Below are 27,570 nucleotides of genomic sequence, written 5' to 3'. Positions count from 1 at the left end.
GTGTGTGTGTGTGTGCGTAGAGAGGGGGGGCGGGGGGGACTAATCTCAGCGGCGCCACCTTAAAAAAACAGTCTCGCGGGCCTGTCAATCTAGACGAACCAGACAGACCCTGACTCGCGGCCCTGCTGTGAGAAGCGCTACGCGATTGGTCGAGAGCGGTAGTCCCTGTGAGACCTGACCGCCTATTGGCTGCAGCATGTCGAGACACTGACGCGCACGACGTCTCCCCTCTATTGTTATTGTGGCGTGCGCGAGAGGAACAGGCAGGATGCACGAGGAGACAGTGGGGCTGATAAAAGGATAAAACAACTGAGAAACACCAAGCTAGCGCAGTACATCATATGAAAAATAAACACTAGCTCATTACATTACAGCAATTCACAGAAACATCAAACCTGTAAACACAGAGCAATATACAGGTCTGATACAGAGGGGAATAAACACAAATACCAGCTCTGGTCAACACATACAACACGTAGAGCTATCTCAGTACAGCACTTCAGGCAATTGTCGAAAAGCTCAAAGGTCTTTCTGTCCAAGTTCTTCTCTCCACTCCGGCTGATGTGTAAGTAGAAACAATTTATCTCAATCGTTTGTTTCTCGTGCTTTCGCCAGTATTCCAACCAGACCAGACAACCGAGCATATGAGGTGGAAGTCAGTCAAATTAACGTTAGCTTGCTAAATTGTTGCTTACTGTAACCTGCTTTTATCTTCAGCAAACGCTGTCCTGCTGTCTCGGTCTTTCAATGTTACGGTTCATACTGGGCGAAATTGTGTTCTGTATTCTGTTTTCTCGGTTTCATTAGCTCCTGTGTCTTATTTCCCTCTATTCGTTCAACTTTAAGCAGGCAGGCAAATGAACCCATGTAGAAATGAATTATGTGTCATGTATGTATTTATTTACTATGTACGCTGGTTGTTGAACATGTTGAGACGGCGGACTTCGTGACGCATGATGACCAATATGGGGTCAGAGAAGTGAATGTATAGCCAAGAAATTGAAACTATAAAAGAACTAATACCTTAATAAACAAAGGAACTCTTACAGTAGAGGAAGAATCAAAATTGTCAAGTCTGAAAGAAGAAATAGACCAATTATATATTAATATGACAAAATAGCCTTTATACGTTCTAGAGCAAAATGGCTGGAGGAAGGTGAGAGGAATACAAGCTATTTTTTGCATTGGAAAAAATACATTATAAGAGAAATAATGTGACATCTTTAAAAATAGATAACTATAAATTCCAATCCTCCTGATGTAGGGAATCACGCCATTCTCATTTATATAGTTCCAACTATAACCAGAGTGTTAGAAATGTACTAATACTGTAAGAGAATTTACTCCACTGATATCAAATGAATTTAGATTGGATTGTGATAAATCTATCTCAAAATCGGACATATTTGAAGCTGGTAACAAAATGAAAAAAGGAAACTCTCTAGGAATGGATGGTCTTTCCATTGAATTTTATAAGTGTTTTTGGAATATAATTGAAACTCTGCTTTTCTCTATGTTATAATGAAGAAATGGGTAGGGTATAATAACACTGTTTCCCAAAGCAGACAAAGATCATCTTTTGATAGATAACTGGAGAGCAATAAAACATTACTAAATGTAGACTATAAAATACTCTCACTAATCTTTGCCAGACGTTTAAGAAAAGGCTTAAGTGAAATCTTAAATGAAACTCAAACCGGCCTTATGGCTAATCAACATACAACTTGTAACATTAAGCTTATTCTTGATCTCATAGATTACTCTGAATATGTAGAATCAGATGCTTAATTTTATTTCTGGATTTTTTTAAAGGCATTCAACACAGTGGAGCATCAGTTCCTAATTAGGTCACTTCATACCTTTGGCTTTGTTAAAACATTCATCTTCGATGTAGCTACTGATGAAGCGTGTTTCCAAATACCACTAAAAGATTTCCAGTTCACGGATCAGTCCGTCAAGGTTGTCCCAGTTCTCCGTTTCTCTTTCTTATAGTTGCTGAATTGCTTTCAATACATATTTTACATTGCCTTTATTGTCAAGGTTTAAGTATTTTTGAGAGAGAGATCAGAATAACTCAGTTAGCTGATGACACTGTCCTTTTTTTAAAGAACAAACATCAAATTGAGAAAGTAATCAATAAGATACATCCCCTCTCTCTGCCATCAGAATGAAAATTTAATGTATCAAAATGTGAAATCTTAAGTCTATAACACTACACACTTAGTGTATAACACTAAGGAAACTTTAATGTGTGATATACCAGTTTAAAAAAGTATTAAATACCTTGGAATCCATATTTCTAAAAATCTCACTGAACGACAGGAAAATAATTTTAAGCCCAAAATGTGGCTTCAGAGAGATTTGTCCTTGTTAGGCAGAGTTCTTCTGAGTAAAGCAGATGGTATCTCTAGATTTGTTTACCCTACCCTCTCTCTTTTTATCCAACAGGGTAAAAAAACAACACTTATTAATTAATTTTATTTGGAAAAATAAATGCCATCATTTGAAAAAAGGAGATGTTAGCAGCCTGAGAAGTGAAGGACACATGGAGGTACTGGACTATACCTTCACATTAAAAAGGATTAAAGAATATTTGAAAGCTCCAGAATCCTTTTGACATTTCATACTGCAGAATATTTTTAGAATACAATTGCAACAAAATTACCACAACAGTTGTCTAACTTTCATCAACAGGTTCTTATGGCAGCAAAATGATGCTTTCTCTCCTCACAAAACTATTAGTACATAGAGTACATAACCTGAAAGAATAAATCACTCTATTTGCAACATTGTATTGACAGGAATATAATTTTTTCTTGCAGACCTACAAAACGATGAAGCTCAAATTCTCAGCTATGTGGAATTTCTCAGATCTGAAATCTTTCCTGTCACTTGCAATGATGAAATGCCACTATGAGAGGCAAGAGTTACAGGAACCTACCATCTTTGTTAACAGATTAAATATTAATGTACTAATAAAAATATAAGAAATTATTTCCACAGAAAAAGGGAAATTATTCCACGGGGGAAATTTGTGTGGAACTCCCATTTTCCTTATATTCAGTGGGAAACAACATGACTTCTCCCAGATAGATTCGTTATCCCAAACAAATTGAAAGAAAATTTGAATTTTGGAAAAAGGAAGAAGAAACAACTAAACATGTATTTTATGAATGTCAATACACATTGGGATTCTGGAAAATTGAGGACTATTTTGACACTCAAACCAATCATTCAATTAGAAGCCAAGGATGTAATACTATACTATAAAAACAAAAAGCAGAAGGTTCAGCAGACTGTCAAGTTATTCATTTTACTGAGGAAACTTCACATCAGTAAAGCCAAATTCTCAAAGTCTCGCCCATCGTCTGAACCTTTCAGTAGTAGTAATAAGTATTTTGAGTCTATCCAAATCATAAACAATAAGAAATGTGCTTATACAGTTGATACACTACAAGAATTTTTTGCAGCGTTTTTGTTTGTTTGTTTCTATTATTATCACATTTAGTCTATGTCCTGTTGCTGTGTTGAATATATCGTCCTATTGAGAGTGGAGTCATGCCTGTTATGTTATACCTATTTCATTAGGATGACTACATGTTTTCTGTTTTTGTCTTAATGACATATGTTGCAAGTGACAATTCCTACAGTGATGGGAAAAAGCGTATAGCTTGAAACGGTTCTGCTTGGGTTGTGTTAGACAGAAAGATAACAGTCAATTTTGTTTTCCTGAGAATAACACTTCAAGTTTTCAATTGAAGTATGGTGCCCTCTGGGTATCAAAATGATTTTAGAGGTTGGGGTCTGTATGATGAACTGTATGTGTAAGAGGACATGGATGGAGGGTGTGTGTGTGTGTGTGTGTGTGTGTGTGTGTGTGTGTGTGTGTGTGTGTGTGTGTGTGTGTGTGTGTGTGTGTGTGTGTGGTGGGGTGGGGGGGCTCTATGAGTTGTAATGCTGTAATAAATGGCCATGTAGCAGGACAACTTGTGGTTTCAGCATAATTTCGCTGTATAGTATGTTTGGTTGTAAATGGAAATGTCATGAATGAAACTCCTCAGAGAGGGCTTAAATGTGTCATTTCAGAGAGGTGTAAATGTTACATGTTAAGCTGTAACTTCCAAAGGTGGAAAATAACTAAGTACATTTACTCACAAGTACAAGTATTTCCATGTTATGCTCCACTGCATTCATTTGACACCTGTAGGTACCCGTTGGTTATAGGGCTTCAACTAACACTTATTTTTATTATCAATTATTATGCCAATTATTTTGTCAATTAATCATTCAGTCTTTCACAAGTTCAGAGCTCAACTTTATCAAGTTGCTTGTTTTGTGAGACCAACGGTCCAAAACACAGAAATTCAGTTCACTAACACAGAAGACTAAGAGAACCAATTATACTCAAGTTTGTCATTTTTGCTTAAAGATGACTGAAAATGACTTAAATGATTATCAAAAGTGATTCATTTTCTGTTGATTGACTAATTGATCAGTCGATAAATTGTTTCACCACTAGAAGATCAGCCTATTACATTTTATGATTTTTTTATAGATTCAGTGCCACTTTAGAAAGTAGTAAACACAAGTAGTAAAGTAGTTACAGCAAAATTCTGCTTACATGTTAATGCATATATGATAATACTCCAGTAATATCTGGTATCTAATATGGTGTGCGTGGTGTGTGTGGTGCATGGTGTGTGGTGTGTGTGGTGCGTGGTGTGTGGTGCATGGTGTGTGGTGTGTGTGGTGCGTGGTGTGTGTGGTGTGCGTGGTGTGCGTGTGGTGCGTGGTGTGGGTGGTGTGCGCATGGTGTGTGGGTGGTGTGTGGTGTGCGTGTGGTGCGTGGTGGTGCGTGGTGTGGGTGGTATGTGCGTGGTGTGCGTGGTGTGTGTGGTGTGCGTGTGGTGCGTGGTGTGCGTGGTGTGCGTGTGGTGTGTGGTGTGTGCGTGGTGTGGGTGGTGTGCGTGGTGTGCGTGGTGTGTGTGGTGTGCGTGTGGTGTGTGGTGTGCGTGGTATCTGAGAATACTGTAATAATAAGATACAACTCTTAAAAGCACCACTATAAAAAGCAGTATTACTTTTGATTCCTAAAGTAGATTTTTTGTGGTAATACTCATGCACATTTATTTAAAGGAACAATCCACCAATAAAACTGCCACAAAATTTGGTGTAGTTGTCATGGGGAGTAAAACTCAGCCTGTGAAAACAATTGTATTATGTTGTGTGTATGTCTGAAAGAGCTTTCTAAAGTTTGAGAAAAACCTGAGTGGTCTCCTCAGGTTGGGCTCGTTACCAATTAGGGTTATGTGGATTTTGAAAGGGGACTAAAAGTCAGCATATCTTGGCCCCTTCAGCTTTGATTTTGGCCATCCTTTTTTTAATCTATGTCTCAAAAGTGTAATAAAATTGCTGTAGTTACATTTTTGTGGAGTATGGAGTAATGGAGTATTAATGTGGTATTTACCACATTTACGTTAGTAAAGGATCTGAATACTCTTCAACCACTGATCATCTCTAATAACTGTTGGATTTGCACCCTTAACTGGCTTCCACTAATTCCTGGTCTCCCCGCTCTACTAACAGGGACTGATTCAGAGTTGGGCCATCATGATCCCAGTGAACTTTCTGGTCACTCATTGGCTGACCAACTTAATACCAGGTAAGCAAGACAGCAAACATGTATGACAGCAATACCAAGTGTTTTAGCTCTCAATGACTGTAATACTTTCAAATGACCAAAACTAATAGAAAGGTGGCTAATGTGGAAACTAAATGGAAAGTGGACATTTGAGTTTGACTTTGTTCTGGGTGGGATATAACATGCAGTTGCCTGAAATATACTATCCAGGGGACTGCTGCTCTGGTTTCAAGCCAAGATTACCATGGCTGCCTGGTATAAATGAGTACTGACTTGTTTTTCTGAGGAGTTATAAAGGACAAGTTCACAATTTTTCAAGTGTGCACAACAGTCAGGTGCTCAAATTAACATTGATACAGGGTTTTCTTGTCATAATTATTCCCACTGTTCACACTGACCATTAGAAGATCCCTTCACAATGCACTTACAATGTAAGTGATGGGGGACAAAATCCACCTCATATAAGCTTCACATCAACTTTTAAATGACTGTGTGGACACACTGTGGATTTTGGCCTCCATCACTTCCATTGAAAGCACATTTGAAGGATCTTTTAACATCCAGTATGAACAGGAGGAATGATTACAGCGAGGAAAACCTCTTTCACTGTTCATATGGACACCTGACTGTTGTTTTAAGACACACTTGAAAAACTGTGAACCTTTAAAATAAAGGTCCTGTTGTCTGGTTGGATGCTTGGCTTGTTTCTTACCTGTCCCTAATTTCTTTGGACTTGTTTGTGTCTGACTGAATAATAGCCAACACACAGGAACACCCCCGATTAAATTTAAAATATCATTCATCTCCGTTTACATCCAGTTCACTGTATAAAAGCATAATCTCAAGGGCTTTGTTTGAATGCTGGTTTGCTTCATTGTCCAAAGGCAACTGGCGACCTTGTAAGAATGTCAGCAGTGCAGTATGAGCAAGTAAAACACTAATTAATCCAAGCTCACCTCTTAAAACTCACCACTCAACTGCTTCTAATGTGTGATTGTCATGTTTTAGCTTGAGCTTTTAGTGTGTTGTTTTTTATGATCCTTTTAACTTATGTAAAGCGTCCTTGAGTACCTTGAAAAGGGTTCTATAAATAAAATGTATTATTATAATTATTAACACATCTCAACATGGAATAAATCAGCTCCCTGCTTGACTGTATTATCCTCCATGCCAACAGTAGGATTTAAACCCACAGTGTTTGGTTAGCAGCCTATATTTCACTATTACTGTCTTTAAAGGATTACTCCACTTTCACCTATTCTTGTAACATTGACAATAACAAAGGTCAAAGATCAAAAGTGATGCAGCAAAATCAGAAACATTGTCTTTTTTATTCCATGTATTGAGCTTTTTTTTTTTGTCAAAACCTGGCACCTACATTACCCACAATTCAACTCGACTGGCAACAGTTTAGTTGGAGCTCCAGGTGTGTTATGCTAGTAGTGGCTAATGTAGCCTGGGACCACAAGCCTCAAGCAGAGAGGAGGAACAGCCATCAGATGTCTGCTATAACCTCACTTCTTTCTCAAGTGACCTCACTTGTGTCAATTTATCAGATTTCACACAGCTCCGTCTGGAGACACACATATGCAGCAGTACTCCCCAACACCCCAAACATACTTTGATATTTAAAATAGCTGCAGTTCCCTTTTAAGCTCGGATAGGAGCCACAAAGGTTAATTAAACAACAGAATATAAAGGCGGTAATGATAATAAATGTGCATTCCTGCCCATACAGTATCTACTTACTCACATACATATACACACACAGATTAATAAGGTTTCATTATCCTATCCCAAAATGACAGCACTTCTGGACATTCACAAAACATATGGATATCAGAAGCAACTGATTTTTGCAAGGTGTAACATAATACCTATGGATGACTTTAAAACGAAGATGTTTGTACTCCGATTCATCTTTATATTTGACACAAAACCTACATTTAGACACACATTTGTGATGAACTCAGTCGTCGGGTGTCATAGACTCCATGGTGTTTGATTGCATAGTTGTAAGCACATACTGTGGAGAAAGATGACCTGGGTAAATTTAAACGACTTTTTAAATTTTGAAAACATCTTAGTCCTTTATCATGTGTAATATCTGAATAAATCAATTTGCTTTGCCTCAGAGGGAAGTAAATTGATTTTCTTCCATTCTTAAGGAGGTTAATCCTGAAAATTGGAGTATGTAAATGCCAGTCCTTTCCTACTTCAATATTTTTTTCTGTATGCTTCCAAATGTATCAGTTGACAAGCCAGAAAACATCAGCAAGTGAAGATGTGAAATAATTTCCTTTTCAATCTGTATCCAAAAGGTGATGAAAGCATAACTATAGTGTTAAAAATTTGGAAAGTCCACATAAATTTCTATCATACTGTAATGTAGTTAGTTTTGGTTTGTGATGAATACATGTATAAGGTGAAATGATCGGAATCAAATGGGGGAGATTTGGTGATCCAGGCAGTCGTCTATGTACAGATGCCTGGGACACCTACTGGTCCTGGGATGCACAAATGTATGTTGAGAAAATCCTTCTACCAGCAAATGAGATTTACATCCAGAGAAGGGTGTTTGTCACTTAGAATCTATTCCTTACACCAGAGTACGATGAAGGGCCAGTATGAGTGGATAATATATGTTCATGTAAGATAACAAGCCCTCCTCTTGTGTCCGCTTGCAGCAGCATCATGTCGGTGAACCCTCCGAGCAGCAATGACGCCTGCCTCAGTATCGTCCACAGCCTCATGTGTCACCGGCAGGGTGGAGAGAACGAGGGTTTCGCCAAGCGGGCCATCGAGAGCCTGGTGAAGAAGCTGAAGGAAAAGAAAGACGAGCTGGACTCGCTCATCACTGCCATCACCACCAATGGTGTCCATCCCAGCAAGTGTGTCACCATCCAGAGGACACTGGATGGACGGCTGCAGGTCAGTCCTCCTCACAATCTTTGATATCAGTTCCATTTATCTTCATATTTTAGGAATTTAGGAATGATCTGTGGATAATTAGGAATTAGGAATTTCTACAGATGATTTGGACTGTTGCAGTTATAATTTGATTCAAAATTAATTCTATAATCAGGGTTCATGTATTCAGAATATTAGAATAGTAATTCTCCAAAATGAAAATAAGAACAGTTAATATTACCTAGTAAGGAAAGATATGTTGATGAATATATATTTTATTTCATTAATATATCCAGTAGATAGCAACATTCTATCAATCTCTCCGTAACCCTTTCACACCTGACCTGTGGTGCAGTTCAAACGGACTGGTGGGTTTGTCCGTTTGGTTGGGTTTGTGTAAGCTGGTGTGAAAGCTGCTGCTGTCTCTCTGGTGCAGACGAAACAACCAGACTGAGACTGTCTGATAAGGAAGGTCTCAGTCCACTTCCAAGTGAACCTTGGTGTAGTTTTGTTAGTGCTGTGAAAGCAGAGCAGACCAACATGTAGATGTGTGATTTTAGTATACATTCTTATGTTCTAAAGCTAACGCATTATTAAATCCATCAGTAGATCTGAAGTGTCAAGAGAGCGATCTTTTGACCTGTATTAGTAAATGTATTTGGTGAAACGGTAACACAGATGCGTCAGCACATGAGTGTGCCGTGTATTTGAGCAGTTATTAAAAAGTCAGTGAAACATAGTGACCTCACACTAACTATCCACCTCTGTAATATCATGCTAGTCAGTCACCAGAATTAGATTTTCCTCCATGGATCAGGATGACATCACCACAACTGTTCAATACATTAGTTACCTGTCGAGCCATGTGACTCCATGTCTACAGCTCTTGATTTGTTTGTAATAAGGCAGTGTGAACTAAAAGCATCTTTTTATTCTCAGTCAGCCTCGTTGTAGATTTGTCCCAGTGGCCAACCATGGTCCTGCAACACAAAACAGCCCTGCAGCCACATCTGAAAAGACACATTCAATGGCGGACACTGTCAAATTATTACCCTTTACATAGAATTTCCAAACCCATCACTACATGATGGTGTAAGATGGTGGATGACGGTCAGGGTTTTTTCAGCAGTGGTGCTGTTGTGTATGAGCAGAGCCCACAACGCCAGGACCGATATTAACACACGCCGGCAGTGGAATAACTTTAAACTACTTCTTGTTCCAGATAGGTTTATTCATGGAGTCATGTGTGTAATCTTTTACTGGAGCTTTTGATACCAGAAGGGCTCTGGAGGTCCAGATAAGTGTCATTGAAATAAATGTCAAAAAATGAAATGCCTCAACACAGTTGGGGGGTTTGGAGGTTCTCCCTTGAGAAAATTTGATGCTATTTGACTAAAAACTTTGCATTTTCACGTCATTTTGGACCATTATCATTACAATATATATAAAAAAAACAACACAAGTTGTAGTTTTTCACAGTACACTCAGACATTAGCAAGATGAAAAGTGAAACAAATATGCTGACTGATGAAGTAAGCATTATGTCCTGAAGTAATCCTAATTCACAACAGCATCTCAATTGATTTATATTTTAAATATAAGTAAATAAATATGTTTTGAGAGCAGCAACAGCAAAGTTTACAACAAAGAACAACAAAAAGAAACAAATGTAAAATGTTAGTAAAATAAATATAATAATAAATATAAATATTTCTGACATCAAAACATTGAGTGAAGTTTTGAAAGAATGAAGAACACTGTCCTCTGTCCTCCTCATTGTGCTGCTGCTGTGATTCACTGCCAGCAGGTACCACTGGTAGAGGGAGGGGGGGGGGCTACATTTACAGGAATCTGACTAGTTTCAATATAAGTGACAAACTAAGCTAAACATTTACAGCAGCTACATACAGACAGCTTTCGTTTTAGCTTGTTCATAACACTGTGCTTGAACATACAGGCAGTTGAGCAACTTGTGTAAAACTTTATCTGTCATTTCACCTGGTTCATTGTCTCCACTGTGGCCTCTCCCCTGCTGTGGAGGAGCTGAGCCCCACCCTATCACCAATCTTGCATGAGTCCCTTTCTGACAGGGAGCAGGGTAGACTATTACTTCAATAGTTGTGGAAATGGTTTTAGAATGATCATTTAAACCTTCACACATGCAGTTTAGCATCTTTCACTGTAGCTCGTATCTGCTTAGGGTCTGACATCTGACCCCCCCCCGCTACAGGGAGGGGTCGTTGATTTTAAACACAAAACAAAATCCATTTGTTGTTTTATTCTGCTAACTGTCACCTGATGGAATGCAGCCTTGACAGCTGACAGGATTTACTGTTCCACACTGAGTGTAGTAGAGGTCAGTGAAGCTAGGTGTGTCTTGATCCTTGTAGGACAGAGAGGAGGTGTTAAAATGAATAACACTCTTTCTAAGCCACTTACAATTAACATCGGGCCTCCCAGAGCTGCTGCCTCTCTCCACTGCTTTATTCCTCGTGCACAAATAATTGTATTACTCGTGATGACTGATGACACAGTTTGGCACATTTACTGTGGATTAATAACAGGTGATAGATAGTGGTTGGGTTTGAAACAAGATCAGATATATCAGCATGTAGGAGGGAGGTGTCTAATATTGTGAGCTGGTGCAGTGATCATAACCTTCAGCTTAATATTGTAAAAACTAAAGAGGAGAGGAGAAGGTGGAGAAACTGCCAGGAAAGCAGTTGAAAATAGACAAGACAATGTTCTAAGCTATTTAATATCTGTGAATTTAATTCTCATCATATTTGCATAAAACAGTAGCAAACAGCTGATGCACCAGTTGGTTTTACCTCCTTGTTCTCCTTTTCTTTTAACTTCTTCCTCATGTCAATAAAGAACACAGTTTCTCCTCTCGCCTCTGATATAAAACATGATCAAAGCTGATAGTGCGTACGCTCACGTCCATTATGATACACTTGGGTATTGGACTTATTGACAAATAGACCCAATATGTGGCGGTGAAGTGAGATCCTACCCGACCCGATCAGACTTAGTTGAATTTTTAGTCGTGTCTGGATTCCTCAGGATCAAGTGGACTCATGGAGAACTTTAGTCACCCATTATAACAGTTTCTAAGCAGAAAATCAGTCATCTTACTGCTAGATAATACAGTTCATTGCACATAGTAGGAAATAAACACCTATTACAATAACAGAACTATTGATGTTACCTAAAGAGATAAAAGTGGTATTTATGATACAAAGCAGCAGTTGATCACTTTGAGCTGCACAGACACTCAAGCTTTTGTCAGACTGCAACGTGCCGTCATCTGGCAAAGCACTGCGTCGGCCAATCAAATACATGCAAGCACACAATCCTGGTAGACAATTGTGTAACATGAACGGTGTATTCTGTCTCTTCTGTCTATGTTGCCATTGTTGTGTAAAATCCTGTCTCATAGCATTAAAAACACTGTGCCGTCTGGTGTCTGATAAGACCTCAAAGTTCTGCTTTTTTCATGTCTCATGGTACATGAAACCACACAAAGCACTTTTCACACTGGGCAGTTTTTGCTTCATAGTGCCTTCAAATGCATTTAAACACAGACACATTTTCCCCAAATACTGTAAATCTGCAGTATTGTAAACTATAAGCTTATTACTATCACTAACCCACAGGTGATTTATGTTGGGGGTGGGTTGGGAGGGGGATGTGAATGTGACATTGTCTTGTGAACTACAAGACAACATAGAAAAAAGGCATATAACAACTGTTGTAATGGACACAACACTCTGGGACCAGAATCAGTTGATAGTATAATAAAGTGACTGTTCATACAGTATATGAACTCAAAAGTGACTCTTGATAGACTTATGTGACGAGCTGAGATGAAGGAGCTCAGCAGTGTGTTTGCTTGTCCTTGTGTCCTCTATTCTATATTCAGAAAAATTAGAGCTCATTAGCACATGTTAAGCCAACAGTAAGAACATCTGTTGTCTAATATTGCAACAGCACATCATCACAGAGAGCTCTGTGAACTCACAAAGAGCATCTCATTTTGAAATACACATTTCATTTTCTACTGGGCCACATGGCCCAGTGCAGTCTCTCTATGCCACACATTTCTTCCACAGGAAAACCAACTCCAGTCTGTATTTAAGTAGAAAGTGGAGTGGCCATTTTCAGCAGTTTAAGTGTTGAGGCCAAAAATTCAAAACAACAGTGCAAAGAAACATAGTGAAGCGTCTGCTCTGCTCTTCTTCTGGGCTGCGCTGGTTATGACAGTCTGTGGAAGTGTTATATTTAAATGTTGATTTGCCCTGGGCAAACATTTTATCATTCAGACAGCAAGCAGACTGTAGACATCTGTGAGATTACAAATATATATATCCAAAGATACAAGCCAGTGCTGAATAACAGGCTATCCCCCTAAGGTTTGCATAGGAAACGCTGTATGACTGAATCACAGAGTGACATCCACAGCACTGAGAACACAAATGGAACCAGAATGAAGTAGCTGTAAAAAGAGTGACAGTCCTTGGAATAGATTCATTGGCTGGTACAGAGTGTGTTGGAACTGTGTTGTGACAATGCTGTGCTCTCTCTCCTCAGGTGGCAGGAAGGAAAGGTTTTCCTCATGTGATTTATGCACGGCTGTGGCGCTGGCCTGACCTCCACAAAAATGAACTCAAGCATGTCAAGTTCTGCCAGTACGCCTTTGACCTGAAGTATGACAACGTGTGCGTCAACCCCTACCATTATGAGAGGGTGGTGTCACCGGGCATCAGTAGGTTCATAGCTTTCATATTTCAAAAAAAAGCAGCTCTCATCAAGACTTCACAGGTTTCACTGTCTCTGTGCTAAAAGTTTTTATCATTGACTGATATTAGTAAGCATAAACGTTATATATGTCATCCTGCTGAAGTGAGCTGATTTGATGCTTCAATTTCTGTATGATGTCTTTAAGTTTTCATGTTTTCCTTTCTGGTTCTCTCTGTCCTCTCTGGCAGTTGGTCTCAGCCTCCAAAATACAGGTGAGTTCCATCCTACAGCAGCACATCATGATTGAAATGTACTCATGTGATCACACTGTCAGACATGTTGACCTCCCTGTGCAAAAGACAGACCAAGAATTTCATTTCATTTCAAGTCAAGCGTCTCAATGCAGTCGTACATACACAAGGTTAAGACACAATAAAGCACCGTGGCTTATAAGTTTGTGTATATATATTAGTTTAAACTGGCTAGCCAACCTGAGGCAGCATAGGGGTGATGTTGAAAAAGCTGCTGAGAATTGAGAATGAGGTGGGCCATACTTAAAGCAGGGTGAGTTAAAGCTAAAGCCTCTTTCAGACATGCACCTTGTTAAATAAATGTGATGGTAAGTTTGCTCGTCGGTCTTATGTGTGAATAAGAAATTCTTCTCATGTCAGATAAAAGAAGCTTTTCTGTGCGCCTGTGGTGCGGGTTAAATAGACTTTAAAAAGTACAGCATGTAGGCAAGTAGGAATTAAATGACAACTTAATGCCTTTCTATGCTTATGTGAGATGTGAGAAGAGGTTGTGAGAATTCCTTACTCTCATGATGGACATGAATTAAGGCTTCAAGTGCAAAATGAAATCCATCAGTAATGCAGAAATCACTGTTTTCTGATGTCACTTATTTTCCAACTCAGCACTGTTCTCCAGCACTGACAGTCTATAGGCCAGTTGATAAATAGAAGTGGTCCTGTCATAAGGAACAGATACCTATATCTGAATGACAGAGATGATAGATGAGCGGTGTTACAAACTCACCAGGAAACTCTTAATAGACCACTTTCCTTCCTTCAGTTGCAGCTTATACTTTTCTCAACCACAAGGTGTATGAGACAAAGCACAGCCTCAGGTACTCTGTCCTAACCACAGGGGGGAAAGTGTGTGGTCACAGTGTTTAGATTTAAGAACACAGCAATGCATTTCACAGCAGTGTGTCCCGGAGGGGATTCCAGTCTGTGTAGTTTGGTGGTCACTAGTCTGATTGAAATACTTCTCTCTCACTTCCCACTAACAACAGTTATGTCACTTACATTTGTGCAGCAAGCTTTATCATTAATTTGATAGCTCTCTAACCTTGTAGAAATAAAAAATCAGTTGGAATCTATATAGTTTTGAAAAGTAATCATCAGAAATACATCCATGTGATACTGTAAAGTCTCTAGTGTCACAGCAGTAACCTGGCTGCACAGTTATGTTAATAAGGTCCTTACATGGCTATAAATAACCAATAATGGCCTTTTCATTAGACTGTTGGAGTGTTAATTACCTGAGCACTAGTGATATTCAGGACCTGGCTGATTGTTTTCAACCTGGCCTTTAGATGCAATACCCTGCAGTGGTCCTTCACCCACCCTAACCTCCTCCTGCTCCCTACAGCACCACCAGGCGGGCTGATCAAAGAGGAATACATCCATGACTGTATACAGATGGACCTCCCACCTGGCATGCCTCTGTCTGACCACCAAGTGGCCCTGAAGCTGCCTCCTCCAGACCACTACGGCCAGCCCCTGCCTCCCCCACAGATGTCCTCCGAGCCCCACGGACCCCCACCTGTCACCAGATACACTAACCTGCCTGTCTCACCCAAAGGTCTGTATTCATTATTAGATGATTTTATCACTGTGGCTGGCTTTTTAGTATTCGACTTTTCCAATAATTATTACATGAACGTTCATTGTTTGAAGTTTGAATAATGTTACAATGGATCAAAGGACTGTGTGTAATCTGATGTGTTCAGATCCTCTGCATGTACAGAAGCACAGTACCGAGTGTAGGTCACACATGTTGTAGTAGCACTCAGAGCCCAACACATAATGACTGTAGTTAAATAGAGGAAAACAGAGGAAAATATGCCTGAAGCATAAAAAAACATTTTGGTTGTTTTCTGTGCGTGAAGCGTGAGCTGAAACATAGCCTGTGTGGACAGCTGTATTAATTGAAGTAGAAGTGTGTCTGTTCCATCAGACATGCATGAGATGGACAACTGGAAAAATGTTTCAGGCTAACACAAACATGAAAGCTAATGTTGTATTTGATGGAAGTTTAAATAGGCAGCTGTTCACCAGTGTGTTCATCATACCAACATTAGAAGTTTACAGCTTCTTCTGCTGCCCCCAGGTGGCAAAGAATCAATGCAGCTTTAAAAATGAGCATTTAATTGGATCGTGGCAGAAAATGCATTCCATGTAAGGGTATGGGTTCAGATATATATAATATATATATATATATAAATATTCAGAAACATGGTACAGTATTGGCAAATTATTAGGAATCAGTAGTTACAGGGTTTTTTTTGCTTGTTGGACTAATGGATTTGTTTGTTTGTTTGAATTTGGGCTTTCAAACACCTATACCTCAGAGCAGACATTTCTCAGTACAAATACTGTGTATAAGTCAGGCCTGACGTGTTCCTCGGTTCATCTCTTGCAGTGTCCGGCTCTGGCTCCATGCTACCACTGCAGGGCGGTCATGGTGACAGCCGTCTCCAAACTGCGTCTCCACAGGCTCAAGTCATGACTCCAGCACCACGTCCCCCAACCCCAACTCAAACCCCTCCTCAGCAACAGGGTTCCCAACAACCCCCGCAACCCCCACACCCACAACAACCCTCCCTACCTCCTCCTCACACCCATGGACAGAACGGGTACAGCAGCAATAAACACTCTCAGAGTCAGGCTGCCTTCCACAGTGAGTTCACACACACACAGTACATGCCTGCACACCTGTCACATGTACTTATACATGGATATTTAACCATAAGAAATATATTAACATTCACCCTGTTGTAAGTGCTATTACCTGTGCAGGTTAGGTATTGGGTGTAAATTTAGTTTTGACCTTTTTATAACTGCAATAAAGCAAAACGTTTTAAAGGAAACATTCTACAGTCCATGGGAAGCTCCTTCTCCTCTAGTGCCACCATGAGGTTAGCATTTGGTTGTCAGTGAAATGTCTCGACAACTAGCGGATGGATTGCCATGAAATTTGATAAAGACATTCATGTTCCTCTCTGGATGAATTCATTGTTGTGATCCTTTGACTTTTCATCAGGTCAACATTTTAAAATTTTTAAATACGCTGGTTTATGTTCCCATCAGCCTCAGCTGCACTTTGTGTTTGTGCTAATTAACAAATTTTAGCATGCTAATACAGAAAACTAAGATGGTGAACATGCTAAACATTATGCCTGCAAAACATCAGCATGTTAGCATTGTCCCTGTGAGCATGGTAGCATGCTGACATTAGCATTTAGCTCAAAGCACCGTTGTGCAAAAGTACAGCCTCACAGAGCTGATAGCATGGCTGTAGACTCATGTTTCAGACCTGAAATGCAGTGAATCAAACCATATTAACAAGTATATGGTATCATAAATACCTACAAAATATGATTATAGAGCATGCTAATCAGAAATATGACACAGTTTCTGGTAGGAAAGCTGCTCAACATGGTCTTGGTTACCATTCAAGTCATGGGTTCATGTGTTTTGATTTAACTAGAGGCGACTGCATCTTATAGCCAATGTTTAGGTTCAGCACTGTAAATTACTGCATAATCAATGTAATCATATTAACTTTCAATTTCATTCTGAATCTTTGCTCATATAAAGTTTTGCAAAAGTTTTCCTCTAGAGAGTGTCTAGATCTCTGTGAGAAGAAATGTTTCTTTATGTTTATAATATTAATATGTTATAAAGTGTGTACATTTACATGGAATTGGGGTGTAATCTTGTCAAAATTCTTCATTTCAGGAGCATTATCTAGAAATCAGTACATAACTACAGTTAGAGTTAGAGGGCTGGGTGATTAATCCAATTTTATTTTCAATATCAATTTTGGCTTCCAACGATTATGAAAACAAGATAATTGAGATAAAAAGATAATTGTGCTGCATTCCATTTTGCAATGACACTCTGGTTTTGTCTTGTGTTATAAATCCAGTGCATCATGCGTTGGAGCAGCCAGACAGCACGATGAGAGACAGATGTGTCTGAATTCAACAGTCAAATGTTCAGTGATGGAAACGGACTTATTTAGATATCTACAGGCTACTTTGTTTTAGTTTCAGTCAGACTCGGGATGCTATTATTTTAGATACAAGGATGCTTCACTGCGCGTAATGATCTCTGCTTTCATCCAGCTGCTTGGCGCCGTGCTTTCTCTGTCTGCAGTCTGTTATTGTGCACATGCTTACTTTAGAAACCTGGTTACACATACACATGGCAGAGAAATCAGTGTTCTCCAGGGAGTAAAAATCTACCTGTGTGGAAACCAGGTTTACTCTGATTCAATACTCCCATTACAGAAAGCAGCTTTCTTGTTGACATGACTTTCTGGAGAAAACCAACTGTAAACAAGTGCATGTAAACACACTGCATGATAATACAAGTCAAAGTACCATGATGAATGATCATTTTAGTATTGATCACTCTCCACTCAACAAGCATCTTAACAATCGCTACAATAGTATAATTATAATAAGTAATATACTGAGTGATTATTGTACTGTATTTTAACACCTAACATGAGTCATCTTTTACTTTCCTGTAATTCAGCAGTTTGGACAGGCAGCAGCACAGCCTCCTATGCTCCAATAGGACCCCTGCAGAATGGGCGTGGTCACCAACAACCTCCCCTCCATCATCCAAACCACCACTGTAAGATTCTTCAAAACCTGTGTTTTTTGTTTGTTTTTATATGAAGGTATTAGTGCAAAGATTATGTCAGAGTGAAATAGCTTTTATAGATCTTAATGCCTGTGGTATGCTTATAAAACTTGCATGCACACTCCTCCACCACCCACAAATTGTCAAATCAGTTAAAAAAAAAATTCAGTGCAGCATACAGCTCTACAATAGTGCTGAGTGTTTGTTTTTTCTTTGTTTGTTTTTCTGCTTCAGACTAATCTACTCCTACATCTGTTTTTCAGGGTCTCAGCATCACGGTTCAACCTCTTTCCCTCCTTCTGTGTCCAATCATCCAGGTAAGAGACAGTTTATCTTGATTGTATCGTGTCAGATTGAGACATTAACCTCTTAAACTCAACAAGGATGCCGTGTCCTTGGCCGACATTACTGTCTTTCAGAGGCTGTGGCTGGCTCAGTTTTAAAGCTAGCTACTGGTATCATATGAAACTAGATGACCTAAGCCATCCACTGGTACCAAACCACAGCATACATTTTTCCTATGGTGTTCCTTAAGGTCTTGGTATCTTAAAGCTGGAGTGCGGGGTTTTTGTCTCCCCCTTCTGGCAGTGAGAGTAAAGGGGGGCGCTCAGCTAATCACAGCTGAGCAGCACACTCTCATACACACTCCGAATGACAGGCACACAGAGAGGGCCGGTAAAAACAGATGTATTTTTCTGAAAATTGTATTTTTCTGACAGCCCACCAGAATTAGTCCCAGTATGCCAGCACACCACTGGCTGTAAACTACTGTTGCAGCTGTAAAATGGTAGATAAATTGTTTTGAGTTTTGAGAAATTGAAATGTTTTACAACCTTTGAGTGCTTTGACTGAATTTCTTGAATGCATTTTCTTATTTCATACAAATAAAATAGACGCACACGACAAACACCTACTCAAGTGAACTGAAAACTCCAAATCTCCAAGGTGTCTTCACAGATGTTCACCATAAACAATAAAAGTGATATTTCAGACATTGGTAATGGCCAGTCTGTCACACACTGTCTGCTCTGTTGTCATTGCAGGACCAGAGTTTTGGTGCTCTATCTCCTACTTTGAAATGGACGTTCAGGTGGGTGAGATGTTCAAGGTGCCCTCCAGCTGTCCTGTAGTGACTGTGGATGGTTATGTTGACCCGTCAGGAGGCGACCGCTTCTGCCTCGGCCAGCTGAGTAACGTCCATCGCACAGATGCCAGCGAGAGAGCCAGGTGTGTGTGGTGAAATCAAACATTCTGTTACTCCATCTCATAAATACATTTAACATCACACCTCATCACCAAACACATGTTTATCATGTTTATTAAATCAATGCAGTAATAGGGCAAAAGCAACAACCTTTATGAATCTTACAGTTTGAGATGAGACAGTGTCAGTACGACAGATATAAGGTCTCCGTATGCTTTAAAGAAATGACATGTTGTCCTGTGACATACGTATTTCTAGCTGTTAGGAACAGCACAGTGAAAAGCCTGCTGTCAGACATCAAAAAAGAGAACTTGAGAGAAGTTCAAAGGCGCCTACTGTCACACAACCCTGTCCAATCACTGTGTAAAGTGGATGGAATAGTTCATTTCACAGGCATCAGAGAGCTGTTGAGGACTTTCCAACAAGCACTTAGTTTGAAGCATGCTGAGACCTTTAGGGGCCTTAGTGCCCTTACAGGAATAAAGTTATAATTTTCCCACAGTAAAAGCATAATATTACAGGAGTGAAGTTTTAATGGATTCTTTCTCCCCTTGTTTCCTGTCTGTCACTTCACTGTCAACTGCACAATAAAGGCAAAAATGCCCCCCCCAAAAAAAATCTTTTAGAAAAGGAGTGAAAGTCAGCGGGCTTTATAACTTACAATAATATGAATGCAGCTAGACTCATCACACATGGCAGCAGTACAGTATTGTGTGCATAGTGTGAACAGGATCCTCTGGTATCTCGCTCACAGCGCTCTGTCTGACAGACCCTGTGGTTGAGTGTCATTCATCACACTGAGCAGAAGGGCAGGAGGTGGCACAGCTGAGACAGACACAACAGAGCTCTATGCTGCTCTTAAGATAATGACATTCAATACAAATAGTAACAGTCAGGATATACTAAAACACGCACATGTAATCCAATCTGCCCAACTGAATCCTAATATATAAACATACATGTATCTTTTCCCCATAATATTGAGACTTTTCCTCTTTATTTTTGTAATATTATGCATTTTAATAATTACAGCCTTATTGTCATAACTTTACCTTTTTCTCAAATTATACACCTGTATTCCTGAAACGTCTGATTTTTTGACAGTGGCTCTAATAATTAACCTGATGCACCAGATGGTTTGTTACAACAAGAGAGAAGCTGTCCTGGAAACTGTGAAAAGGGCAGGCACTTTCAAAAAAATACTTGGCAGATGATTGGATGAACCATCTGTCTGTCAGCGTTTATCACCGTCATACCTTGCAAGGCAGCTAGATTCTCAAGATCACATATAACTTGAAGCAGGACGAGATGGATCCTGCCAAGATCTCATGATGTAGTGATCTTGCGTATCCAGCTGACTGGCAAGGTAACCTAATAATGTCAGAGCAGTTGTTGTTTCAGCTCTGTTTGTGCTGATGTTTTTTCTGTGTGTTCCAGGTTACACATAGGTAAAGGGGTGCAGCTGGAGTGTCGCGGAGAGGGTGATGTGTGGATGCGCTGTATGAGTGACCACGCTGTGTTTGTACAGAGCTACTACCTCGACAGGGAGGCGGGCCGAGCACCAGGTGATGCTGTGCACAAGATCTACCCTGGAGCCTACATCAAGGTCTGAATCCAGCTCCCACACATTCATCACATTTTTAGACTCATATATGTTCTCTGTTTTCAAACTGTTTAACTGTTGTGTTTATTTAAGAACAGCAGTAGCCAGCATTGGGCTCATGATACACTTCCTTGAATGTAGCCATTATTAGATGCAAACAGGTAGCTGAATGCATCGTATTGTAAAGTGTTATTGAATAATGAATGGTACTGTGCGTCGTCAGGCTGTTGAAGTGTAAGCTGCTTGTGTCTTGGTTAGGTGTTTGACCTGCGGCAGTGCCACAGACAGATGCAGCAGCAGGCAGCGACAGCTCAGGCTGCAGCTGCTGCACAGGCGGCTGCTGTGGCAGGAAATATTCCCGGTCCAGGCAGCGTCGGAGGCATCGCACCTGCAGTCAGTAAGTAATGTTGACACTTTGCACATTTGACATTTACAATACATGATGGAAGCCAATTTGAAATGCAAAATGCACTGTGCTGAAGCATGTGTATATGTAGTCTTTATTTTAAGCTTGCATTATACTTTTTGGGATTTCTATGTTATATGTACTATGTACTGCTGCTATGGTGTAGAAGATTGGTTACTGGTTAAATAATGATAATATACTGTAACGAGGTGATGGCTCATGACTTCTCCCTTTTCTTTCTGTGTGCATCAAAAACAAACATCTAAATATAGTGACTACATTATAAAAGTTGAGAATAAATACATACGGAGGTTAATTGTGTGTGTGTATGTGTGTGTGTGTGTGTGTGTGTGTGTGACTGTTGCTCACACTTATACCAACATCTAGAACTGGCTCAAAGTTGCTGTTTGTAAACCACATGAGCATACGTGTGAATTCATCACATATGAAATGTCTACATGTAACTAAATGCTGCTCCACATGTAATAAACATGTGAAATGTGTTTTACATGTTAGAAATGTACATGTGTTATTAAATGAGGGGTTACCTGGTCAGCCATGTCCACTTGTTACTGTAGGAATGATCGATTATCAATCAATCATTCATTAAGAATCAGTCAGTGACAGAATGAACTTTTCTGTGTGATTTGATGGGGAATGACTGTGACGGAGTGCCCTGTTAGCTGAATGGTTACTGTGCATGCCACACAACCACGACGTCCCTGCTTTGAATCCAGCCAGGGACCTTTGTTGCATGTCATACTCACCTCTCTCCCCTTGTTTCCTGTCTGCCTCCTCACTATCCCCTGTCCAACAAAGGCAAAACTGCCAAAAAGAAAAGGAGGACCATCAGATAGTGTATGTCTGATTTCAGTCTCTTGTTCACCGGCAGGTCTGTCTGCAGCAGCAGGGATCGGTGTGGACGACCTGAGGCGACTGTGTATCCTGCGGCTCAGCTTCGTGAAGGGCTGGGGGCCTGACTACCCCCGGCAGAGCATCAAACACACCCCCTGCTGGGTGGAGGTCCACCTGCACCGCGCTCTACAGCTTCTGGATGAGGTGTTGCACACTATGCCATTGGCAGATCCAGGGCCTGCTAACTGAGGACGAAGACCATATTCAAATTCCAATCTGGATTCTATGAATGTGCGCACACAGACACACACACGTTTGAATATTTTTGCTTCAGGCCAAATATGCTATCTAATTGATACACAAGGAAAACCAATCAAAAACACACAGAAAACATAAACGACCAACAACACATTATGCTTGTAACAATCAATGTACACACATCACTCATGCTGTCACAGACACACACATGCACACGCACACTCTAACCAAAACGTCTGTGGCCAGACAGACATAAAACTGCTGATGTCTTTGGGATTTTTCTAATGCTTTACTCTCTACAATCTCAACTCTCAACACACGGGAGTTGGATCTCTGAAGGTAAAGATTTTGACTTTGTGTTCTGACCAATTTGTCTCTGTCCTAAAGACATTTGTATGCACTGTAGAAATCCAGGGATGTTTCAGAAATCCAGTTCCCCTATATGCACTTTGGATTTCTTCTAATTGTAGAAGCATTGTGCACATTCATTAATGGAATACACACAGACATGTAAAAATCATGCATGATTTGGCTGCACAGGCAGCTGAACATCCAGGAGTCAAAAACACTCTAGATAACTAACTGCATACCTCTGGAACATGCTGTCAGTAAATCCACACTGAAGACAAACAGCCTGACAGTTCTCTTTATGTCTTATGAACAACAGAACTGATGTATAAATATGGATTAGGGATCCAGTGTTATGTCATCTCTGTGCTCGTACTGTGCTCTTCACTGTCTGTTGATCTAAACTCCAACTGTTAGCATCAATAACTGGTTAGCTCTCTTATTACGCTCAGCTCAAGTTATATTATTTTTATACCAAAAGACTAAAACACCAAAAACATTTAGCTTTAAAGTAGTGTTGTCGTTCTTTGTAATGAAACAGTGCTACCCTGTATGTAACCAAATGGTTGGTGCAAATCACCAAAGCCAGAATACCTCATAACTACAGTGCATAACTAGTTTTCCGCCTAAACCGCACACACTCTCTTCATCGCTGACAGGCTGAAGTCAAGTTAGGAGGAGTCACTAAAACTAATAGAAAGTGCTAATAATAAATCCCTCTGATAGGATCCTGACTGCAACGCTCTATTTACTAGGTTTTATATTTATTTCAGTTTATTACTGGCAGTACTGGATACATTAACTGATATTTGTTACTTTGGAATATTAGTTACACTTTACAGTTTTACAGCTTAATTGACTTGTGAAAGACGGTTACAGTAACTTCTAATGGTTGTAGAGTAAAAACAGCCACCAGCCACTCCAGAGACAGAAGCCTGAGTGCTTATATGGTCAGACCAAACATTCAGCTCCAACCTGTGCATGTGACACCAGTGCCTTTCTGTTCTCCTGGTCTGACCTGTTCTGTTAGGAGATCATCTGTGGTATCGTGTGCCTGTTCCTAGCAGTTTATTTGAACTCTGGGTTGTTTCTGCCGCTAGGTCCATGTGTTTTGCCATGAGAGAACAACGTCCTGCTCTTTAATCATGGCTGAACTTATCCAGGCTAAACAGATCCTATGAATTCTCATTTAACTGAAGTTATCTTGAAATAAAGGCAACGTGAGTAGAGAGTTGAAACCATCATCAGTATTCATCTGATTGGCTGAGTACTGATCATGAGGCAGGTATGTTGGGAAGCCTCCCAGCATGCACTGGGGCAACAGATTCATGGACATAAGTGTAATTTTGTGTGTTTTTGCGTTATTGTTACCAGTACTATTTTGTCCTACATTGTGCTCCATAATGTTTCCAGTGTCCACACTACACGTTTGATATGCAATCAGTTATTTGTGTGTTCAGACAGATTCGCTTCAGGTTAAGGTACATTGATAAAGCCCTGCAATATGCGCAAGTATTTCACTCAAGTTGAATCATTTTCAACTGGTGTGGATACATATTTGCATCAGTTCAGGTCACCTGGGGTGTCTCTGTCTGAACCATGAGTTAGGCTGGTTATACCGTGAGTGATTTTTTTTTCCAGATTAAGAAGTGATTATTACATAGCTGAATTTCACTGGACTGTGTTTGATATACTGTCTCACTTAAATCATTTACCTCTAGTTGATAAACGTATTGACTCTGGCACTCATGTCCTCTTGCATACATTATTATTATTATTATTCTGTACGTTTCTTAGCTCGTCTGTAACTCAAACCATTCAACTGACATGTATCGTTCTTATATCAAACTGTGCGGAATTATGTGTAGATTTATACAAATTCATTGCATAAATTTGCATACTTGATGACGTAATGCATTTGATTTAATGCATTTTTTTGACCTATCTCCTACAATTCTTATGCAACAAAGACATTCCATATGTCAACCCGTGCAGAATTCATTGTAGATTTATGCCATGACTTTTGTTATTGATACTACTTATACTTTTTGATTTATTAACGTTTAAATAAAAATACAGACTACCATTGTATTTATGTCAGCCACTGCGTACAGTAGAAACTCCAGTCAAATTTTAAAATGCTCTGTATGACATGCTGATCAAACATGCACACTTTCATAATGATGACTTGTATAGAGTTCTAAAATACATGACAGTCAATGAAGCCCAGTCCACTCCCAGTGTATATAAGGGCTTCATTGACCATTATGAAGCCCTTACATATAATGCAGTGGAAACTCCATTCAAATTTACAACTTTCAATCTCTATATATCACCACTTAATTAACTCATGATTACAACACTTAACACATAATTTGACATATAACGTACGTCAAGCTAATGAGCTGTTTTCACTTCCAGTGTGCTAATAAGAGGTATCATTTACAGTTTCCAAATATTTACTTCAACATGCAAATGAAGTGTGATGGAACACATAATTCTAGCAATTCTATTTAGAGTTTATGGGATGGATAACAGACAAATAGCTGCATTCAAATGTAAATATAAGTCACCCAAATGTTAAACTACATTGACCACTTGAAATGCATATAACACCAATCTACTGCAAAACCCATCAATGATAAATCAAACTGATCAGCTGACAGCAATCACACCTTTTCTTCAGGAAATGCTCCTTCTCTAGTTCCAATTTAAAACCATTTGTTTCAATCCAGGTAAAAACAGTCCGTCCTTGTGATGCAAGTACAGTTCATAGATTTTACTGTTCAAATGACAATACCCCATCATAAAGTCATAGTGAAATGTCAGCTTTTCTGTTTCCAACAGTCAGAAAGTTTGAATTTAGTTAACTTTTAACAGCTAACAGTCTTTTTTAAGCGTATCTATTTTATGTTGTTGTATATTTTGTGTTGTGCAAAAGTAACAAACACAGTTGAACAAGACTAAAGGTTGAAGGTGAACGGCAAACATCGTCATTTTCAGACACAAATGACTCCTTTTCTTAAAGGCCTAATGAGAACATGTTGAAATAGTAATGATCATCTCAGATGAGAACAAATGTTCACAATATAGAATAACCCATAACTATAATTGATAAAATATATAACAAAATAAAATCAGTGCACTTCAAAAAAGAACCAATTAAACTAGTTTCAGAAGAGTTTCTTTGCATTGTCAGAATATGTTAGAGGTTGTTGCTCATCTTTAAATGTCCTTCTGTAGCCTTAGTGCCAGCTGGTCAGCACTCAGCCAATCATATGACTGCTTCTCTCTCTCTCTCTACACATGTGGTCTTTATTCCAAATACGAGAACACTATAATCCAATATTAGGTTATGTGGGTGAGAATGAACTTGACCTGGATTAGTTAAACCATCCAGACATTCCATCAATTTCTAATGCAGTTTCTTGTTTGACTCACCACCCCTTCTTTGAAGGCAAGTTTTCACAAGATGCATGAAGAAATATCAAACTTGAGCTGCTGTTTCATTGTTCCCACTCACATTAAAGAATAATTAAGTATAGCTTTGGATTTTTGAAGTCTATTTTAAAGCAAAACTCAGCTGCCACATACTGTATATATTTAAAGAGTTATCCCTTCTGCCCCTACTGGCTATGATCCTGTTGTAGAGTGACTCCAATGGAAGAGGTGGAGGACAAATCCTCGTCTTCGTTCTGTGTAAAAATGCATTCCAAGCTGAGATTTCAGCAGTCAGACTTAGTCAAATCAAAAGTGGTAAATATCTTCCAAAGTCTGTCTTTTTAGAACAAAATACCCTCTTTGTGTCTCCACTGACAGTGTTTCTGGGATGTAACGCTGCTGCAGAGGAATATTTTCTAGTAGATGAATGTAGGTTTGTTGCCAGAGCAAAACATGAGCAATAAACCCTACATGTGATGAAAACACCCACTTGATTTGTCTAACTCACGGTGCTGCCCCACTGTACGCGACTGACCATGGGAAGTGAGTAATTCACTGCACAAAGCATGCTGGGATACCTGGCAACACGCACCAAGCTGGCGGGACAAATTCAAAAATTCAAACGGTGCTCACATCAAGACAAGCCAATCAAGCTGCAGCACCAGCGACTTTCTGAACAGCCATGTGTACCAGCTGTGCGACTGGCGGGGCAGGAAGGACGCCAGTTTATATGAATTGGTGGCGTACAGTGAGGCAGCACCGTCAGACTGCTGCAGCCTCCTATTCTCCTCAGCTGAGCTTAGAATGTATTTTGCACAGGAGGACTGGGAAGGAATCACTTCAGTCACCCTTAACTCTTTCATCATATGCATATTGTATAAAGACTTAAAAATACAAACCTATCCTTTACTGCCATAGGCCAGCACACTGCACAGCCTGGATGTATATATTACTGTATACATGTATAGTCCTTTAGGTCACCAGTGATTGATAATGATACACCAGAGTTCTAATAAACTGCTCCAAGCAGGCGTGCTGTCAACTTGGTCTTAGATACTAAGATGAGTCTGGCAGTGTTCTGGCATACACCAGATGTGACTAAATAAATGGTACAGTATAATCAATGTCACAAGCTCAAATCTTTGGACAAATCAGAACTGTGCTATACTGGGTATATTGTTCTTGATCCAGATCAAAATGTGAATAAATGTACCAATGAGT

At 39.6% G+C, this 27,570-nt stretch overlaps 1 protein-coding gene across 3 annotated transcripts; it reads left to right on the top strand.

Moving 5' to 3' along the window:
- Nucleotides 1-114: 114 nt before the first annotated feature.
- On the top strand, nucleotides 115-27,570 carry smad10a (SMAD family member 10a). 3 transcript variants are annotated; one of them, XM_042435443.1, is made up of 13 exons: nucleotides 115-565; nucleotides 5,587-5,662; nucleotides 8,332-8,572; nucleotides 13,145-13,319; nucleotides 13,543-13,566; nucleotides 14,948-15,160; nucleotides 16,001-16,258; nucleotides 18,124-18,225; nucleotides 18,498-18,551; nucleotides 19,278-19,461; nucleotides 20,876-21,044; nucleotides 21,300-21,438; nucleotides 22,340-27,570. In XM_042435443.1, the coding sequence occupies exons 1-13, from the start codon at nucleotides 562-564 to the stop codon at nucleotides 22,549-22,551; spliced, it is 1,851 nt and encodes a 616-aa protein (XP_042291377.1). In that variant the 5' UTR covers nucleotides 115-561; the 3' UTR covers nucleotides 22,552-27,570. The 3 variants fall into 3 exon arrangements, with proteins under 3 accessions (XP_042291377.1, XP_042291378.1, XP_042291376.1); XM_042435444.1 differs by having other exon boundaries at nucleotides 8,329-8,572; nucleotides 18,127-18,225; XM_042435442.1 differs by having other exon boundaries at nucleotides 8,329-8,572.

The sequence above is a fragment of the Thunnus maccoyii genome, chromosome 15 (assembly GCF_910596095.1).
Source record: "Thunnus maccoyii chromosome 15, fThuMac1.1, whole genome shotgun sequence".
Classification (NCBI taxonomy): domain Eukaryota; kingdom Metazoa; phylum Chordata; class Actinopteri; order Scombriformes; family Scombridae; genus Thunnus; species Thunnus maccoyii.
Note: the sequence above shows the minus strand (reverse complement) of the source record. Positions and strands in the feature narration are given on the sequence as shown.